The sequence below is a fragment of the Teleopsis dalmanni genome, chromosome 1, assembly GCF_002237135.1.
Source record: "Teleopsis dalmanni isolate 2A chromosome 1, ASM223713v2, whole genome shotgun sequence".
NCBI lineage: Eukaryota > Metazoa > Arthropoda > Insecta > Diptera > Diopsidae > Teleopsis > Teleopsis dalmanni.
This window is the reverse complement of record NC_051846.1, coordinates 146,276,240-146,283,506: the sequence shown is the minus strand read 5'-3', so window position 1 is coordinate 146,283,506 and position 7,267 is coordinate 146,276,240. Positions and strand designations below refer to the sequence as shown.

The 7,267-nt window shown below is 27.5% G+C and overlaps 1 protein-coding gene across 1 annotated transcript; it reads right to left on the bottom strand.

Annotated features, from left to right (window-relative positions):
• Positions 1-249: 249 nt before the first annotated feature.
• On the bottom strand, positions 250-2,734 carry LOC119667376 (farnesol dehydrogenase-like). The gene is made up of 2 exons (XM_038076669.1): positions 2,043-2,734; positions 250-577 (listed from the first exon to the last, which is right to left on the bottom strand). Exons 1-2 carry the CDS (start codon positions 2,610-2,612, stop codon positions 410-412), a joined length of 738 nt encoding a protein of 245 aa, XP_037932597.1. The 5' UTR covers positions 2,613-2,734; the 3' UTR covers positions 250-409.
• Between the last annotated feature and the right edge of the window lie 4,533 nt (positions 2,735-7,267).

The window sequence follows — 7,267 nt, the reverse complement described above, 5'->3', positions numbered from 1 at the left end:
TCGTTTAGTCGAGAGATTTAGAATGAAGCCATACAAACATTACTGTAGCATTCAATTAATTATATGAGAAGCTCAATTGAAACTTAATAACATCTATTAAAATCAGTGACATATATATGTAAATGTATAGATATAAATAACTAAAAATTTATTAGGTTTGTTCGTGCTTAAATTTGGTTGAGATACTCAATGTAATCTTATAAATAAATATATACGAATGTTAAGAATATGGATGAAAAATAAAAAATATTTTATTGTTTCATTGCATTTATTAACAACATTGAGAAACTAATATAAAGTTCAACATACTATACTACCGAAAATGTATACGTTGTGGTTTATAACAAACTTTGTTTCTAATAAATAGTGCAAAAGATATAAATCAATTATTTATTAAATAGCACAAATCTTAGAAGAGTTCACCGACAGGCTTGATGGTCAACTCGTGTATCTGCACATGTGGTGGTGTTGATAAGGCAAACAGAACCGCATTTGATATGTCCTCTGATCTTAGCATGGTCAGGTTTTTTAGAGATGATGGCAATATTTCAGTATCAACCAAACCGGGACTGATGCTCTGTATAAATATTTTTTTTAAAAAAAGTAATATGAAACCCAATCATTTCAGAAATTAGATAGCATAAAATTTAAAAACCACCAAACTATTGAATAACATAATGCTATTCTCCTATACTGTTAATAACGAATAGCAGTAATAGTTATAGTCTCTAGAATGCAAATATAAGAGTACTTTGCAATCGAAAAGTGGTTTCCTATATTGATTATTGCTATGAACTTTAAATATAGTTTTTGGTATATTCTCAAATTCTGAGTTTTTCGATTTATTTTGTCATTTGTTACTTTATGTCAAGCATTATAATAATATATATAGAAATTCTCTGAGAACTTAAGAATTAAGCAAAAAAAAAAATATTCAAAGTTTGTCGCAGTTATCTACATTGAGAATCAATTTATAGTTGCAAAGTACTGTTCTACGTATAAGCATGGACTTACAATTCTCGAACCCCATTTACATACAATTATATTTACTCTATTGGGATTTTCTACAAATAATGGCATTTATTATATTTATAGACGTTATGCTAGACAGTACGTCAATCTAAAAAAAAAACACTTCGACTCAGCTATCATTGTATACAAATTAAGAGAAACTTCATAATCTATATGTTGAGTCTTATCCCTAGCGCTTAGCATTCATTTGACAAAAAATGTTCACTAGTTGAGAAAAGCTATTGAAAGCAAATCAATTAAAATGACCCTTTTATTCTTCATAAAAAGAACTTTGTCTATAAAAGAGACATATATATAAACAATGATCCAATATATCATTTGTACTGTACTTATTATCAGTAAAGGGAAACTGATTTGAAGCTCAACATACTATACTACTCTATGTTATTATAATAATGTAATTATTTTTATATTATTTTTATTATATATAATTATATTATATTACCATGTATTATTATAGTATGTTTCACTTATTATGTATATTCTTAATATTTAAGAAAAAATATAATAAAAGAACAAACGTAATGCAATAACACAATGGTTCCATAATAAAAATTATAAAGAACGATATATAGAATTGGTTGATATAATTATAAAAATTATAAAATTAATTTAACTACATTACGAATCCTGTGAATCTATATAAACCCCCGATATGGACTATATATTTTTTAACTGCAATATTAACAATGCTTTTTAACCAAAACATTCTTTGGATTGGAATAATAAAAATTTTTCATTCGGTTTACAATGACCGAATATTATTATACCCAAAATATTATATGGCTGGCTATATTTACTGAACCAGTAGTGCAAACTAAATCCAAAATATATAATAAAACTGCATAATCGGACTTTTTACATACACGAATGAAAAATGTATCTTGAACTGATCAACTTAAAAGACGGGGCTGAAAGTATATTATAGACTTAAAAGTACATAAGACTTCGCGAAAGTATTCTATTAACATTACCACCCGACTTATATCTAATTCTTAACAAAAACTTACAGTAATTTTTATTCTTGTACCCAAATCACGAACTTCTTGACGCACGATTTCATTGATTGCTGTTATGGCGTACTTTGATGCTGGATAAATGTTCATCATAAGCGGTTCTGCTAGACTGGGTATATAATGCCCAGTGATGCTATTAATATTAACAATATGCCCATCAACTTTGCGAGCTTTCATCGATTTAAAAGCACGTTGAGTACATAAAACAACACCCATTATATTGGTTTGCAGGACATTCTGCATTTTATCGATATCAGCAGTCACAATTTGACCAGTGAAAAGTGTGCCAGCATTATTTATCAATATATCAATCCCACCTAAATTCTCTTCAATCCAATCAAAAGTTTCATTGACAGCGTTACGATCTGTAACATCGCACTTGATAGCATAAAAATTCGGTTGCACTTTTGGTGATAATTCGGCACGTATTTCCTCTACACGTTCAATGCGACGAGCCAAGGCAACAACAATTAATCCTGCATTTGCCAAGTCTTTAGCAATGGCAGCACCTATTCCAGAACTGGCACCAGTGACTACGGCAACAGATTTTAACCAGCGCTCCATAGTTTCAAGAATGCAATTATTTTTATACGTTGAAATAATTAAAATTTTTATTTAGAACTGCAATTGCACTTCGGATCTGTGCTGAAAAACTGCACACTTAAGCTGTTCACTTTGAACTGAGCTACTTGCACGGTTTGTACATCTTTTAATATGATTTTCAGAATTCGTGAGTTCTATTAAAATTTTATTCAAATAATTTTCAATTAATAAACTTTTTCTAAGAGCAACTATATTCTGTATAGGTAATTGTAGTGCTGCGCTCATTACACTGAGCTGCTCATATAATTCTAACTATTAAGAATTCACTTTTTGAATTAATGCAATTTAATTGCAGTTTGACTATTGACTGTAAAAGTTCTATCTTCTACGGTATATATTGCAACTGATTCCGTATCATTTAACTCGAGCATGCGTATTGAATGCGAATGATCTTTGTTGGTGTCTCAAAAGAAAAGTTTTTTATTTGTTTTAATTTTTCTATTGAATTTAGTAAATAATTATTAATGTTGCAAAAAGTTTTGAAAACTTTAAAGTGGTAAAGAAAATTTTATAAAAGAAATTTTTCAAGAATTTTCTAACTGCGCTGGTTGCTTATGAGTTGCACTTGCATTTATGCACGAATGCACAAAAAAATGATTTCTAATAATTGCACATATTTATGCCAAGGTAACAAGAGGGGGAAAAAGTTTTTGCAACAATTATAATTGTCATTAGTTGAAAGCAAGTCATTTCTCTTACACACTTTCAATGCATAAAAGTTCCATTTTTCAATTTATCCTCTTACATATTTTTATTTTGCAACACAATATATACTATATATATCTACCATCATGATTTCATCTTATGAAAAGTCAACTCACATATAAAGAATGTTCCCAATATCCGCAATTAATTAAAACCAAGGTAATCGGTGTCAACAAGTTATAGTGTGGCACATAAACAGAACAAAAATATTAAGCTAAAAGTATAATATAATATATATAACGAGTAAGATATATGCAATAGGTACTTATTATCACTATTGAGTAGAGAATGGATGACTCGAAAAAACACAAATGAGATTTTAAATCAGCGCACCCCTTAGGAATATACCATAGATCAAAAACGATTTTCCCAAAGGTTTGTAGTAATAAGTTTTAATAGGATATACCATTGGTATACATTAAAACACAACTGGGCTATTGTGCTAGTTTTAATGGTGTTAGCTGATATTAAACATATTGTATACTAGTGACACTATAGTTGATAGTGTTAGAAGTTGTTTTTGTAGTGATTTATATATTGTAAGAAGGCAAAAAGTCTATTTATAAGATAAATAAATCTGTTACTACTCAGTATAGAACATTTATTGGGAATGTATTCAAATAGTTCAACATTCATATCACAAAACTTTTAAATACTTTTCTTAGAAAGGTCACTTTTGTTGTAAAGTCTTAGACTGCTTTGGCTTGCTAAAAATCTACGAAAAATTGCAGGAAACAAGGGGTTTGATGTACTAACCTCAGTTGTTTAAAACTATCTTGATCTTTTAAGAATTTTTCATGAATTTGTATTGTTTCATGTATTCTAAGAGCAAACAAATTTTACTCAAACTAAATAAGTCAGATCTTGCACAATTAAGAAGAATATTAATCTATGTTGAATATTGAGCAGCAAATAAATTTTATCCAAGATGAAGAAGACAAGTAATGCACATTTAAGAAGAGTATTAATCTATCTTATATAAATTAATGAATATTTAATTCTGCGCCTGACCTTTACATTCATTTAGAAGTTTTTAAATTACAAGTCCCGTCAATACCTAACTTTTATCGCTATTTCCGCTAATCGTCAGAATACATAGACTATAAAATCCGGTTGATTGATACCGGCGTGATACTCAAGACATCCGTTGTGTTCACTTCATTTCTTATTCAGGATACACATCACAAAATAAACATCAGGACACATCAGTTGATATGTCCAAATTTATGGACGGATGATAGCCAGTTGTCCAATATTTCGAAATAAATTTTTCATGCTGTTAATATAGAGAACCTTTTTTAAAAAAGTCAGTAATTTTCTGATTCGTCATGCATTTTAGTATGAAATTCTTCTTGACCTCTTCGGTCTTTTAGATTTAATATAATATTCTGAATTCACTAAATACAATTATTGAATGATTTAACACTATTGACTGCTATTGACTGAAGTTTTGGTAGTAAAATTATATAAATTTATATAGCTTTCCAATAACCATTGGTAAAAATTATTGAGTGTAGTGACAACAATTGGATTTATTTACTAGATCATTGTTGCAAAAACTGTATTTTCGTTTTCAATGATAAAGAACTGATAGTTCTGATAATGCATTAATCGAAATACATTTAGCATCTTTTATTACTTGCGATAGATCAAAAGTCTTTATCAAATCTGCTAAAAGGCTTATAGATCTATAGACATATAGTGAATATATAGTTATCATCAAGTATCTTATTGCCTTTGGATAAATTAATTATTGTGTTGTATCAAGAAGTATCAAGACTATTTTAGGATGTAATTAGGTGCTTTTATAATTGCTGAATATAATTGAATATACTCAACTGAATATACTCAATTTTTGTTGAAAAGTCCATTCAGAAAATTATCAACGTTTTTTTATGAAGTTTGAGACAGTTGTAGTTTTAGAGATACTGCCTATACTGAGAGGCTGTGATTGCCGAGAACGTATATTGTTCCAAAATGTATATAATTTAAGGTAAATACTATGCGCCTCACAAAAGAAAAATAAAGATTTTTAATATTTTTTATATTTTAAATAATAATTATTTTTTCTTCAAAAGAGCTGCCTTGAATAGACTATAGTTCTAGAAAATTTTTCAACTTTTATGCTAAAATAAAACATTTATAAATTGTACAGAAAATCATTATAAAAAGAAATATATATTCTTTCTAATAATCCTGAAGACCAATGACGATATATTTCACACATATTTCAGAATTCTAAAAATTTATTTTTTACTCATATATATTCAGAGATAATTTTTGAACTTGATGATGTTTCTTTATTTTGACTGAAATATTGCAATTCTAAATTATTAACTCTTATTTAAATAAGCATTTCAATATATCACTATAAACTATTTTATCTGAGACGGACATGATTGAATTAATTTAAACTTAATACCAAAAAGTAACTTATACAAAATAATTTTGAAAAACAAAATACCCATAAATTCATTTCATAAATAATGCTTGTACATAGCACATTTAAGATATATTGCAGCGCTTTTAAATAAATTTGGCTTTAAATAATATTACACAATTTATTGTGAGTGGATTATATTTTAATACATAATTGTAAGATAAAATAATGTGAGATATTAAATCAATTGAGGTGAACTCTTTATTTATATGCATATTCGGCTTTTGAGAGAGAATTTTTAAAGCAAGGTCAATTCTAAAATACAATTATTCTGTTGCAGTTAACCTGATAAGATTGAAACTAATTACAGCATAAATTCTTTAATGAGAAAAGTAGATTTAAATGGAGTATAGCATCCATCCCAGTCTAACTTAAATAAAAAATAAATATCTTTATTGAATATTTTTTTATTTATTATTACTATAATATGTGGGTTATTGTGTCATATGATATATGTAGTTTATGATATATATAATATAATTATATGATATGTTGTAGTATATAAAATTTTGTTGAATTATTTGCCAAATATTTATCTTAAAAGTATTTTACCTTTTTTCCTGCGGAAAATTGATCATAAATTTGATTTAGTATACTGCACTCAGAATAGATTATATGGCTACTATACAATGTGTGGTATTGTATAGATAAAAAGATTGTGAAGAATATAAATAACCAAATAAAAAATAAATTTAAAACCCAGAAATGGGGAATTGTCCTGATCATTTGGGCTACTACTTTTAAGATAAATGTTATCCTGATATCGAAATATGTTAGACTGAATTCATGTGAAATAAAAAAAATTTCTTTTGTAAATTTACACGGCTTTGGGCAAATAAATTTACCAAAATTATTAGTTTCCAAAATTACAATCACATTCTTGCTAATAGTTTTTTGCTTGATAAGCTAAACATATTAGTTAGACTAATTTTTGGGCGATCAAAAGTTCCATGTTATAAGTAGTCATTACCAATTCTAATAAATAATGTTTTTTTTTAATAGTAAAAACAATTATCACTATATATTAGTATTAGTGCTCAATAGATCTCTAGGTCGCAGTTGAGAACTCCCCAAACATAGTAATATTAGATGTTTAGTATCAATATCTAATAAAAAATGTGTACTTTAAAATTCAGTCTAATATTTGGGTTATGTTTTAGGTAAGTTCCGGAGAATTGTAAATGCTATTATAATTTTCATAAATCTGACGTTTTCGGTTGAGTTTCGAGTATGTAGTGTATTATAATAATTTTTAAATGTCATTAAATTCAATTTTAACTCAATATTACATATCATACTGAGTTTAAATTTAATTTAATGGCATTACATATCATAACTCAATATAACATATCATACCTAACGGGTTTCATTACAGGTCATTATGGTCTGAAATATCACCTTCATAAACTACAATTATCTGCTAACTCGGAATGCAGATTATGCCTCGAAGATGAGGAAACAACCATGCACA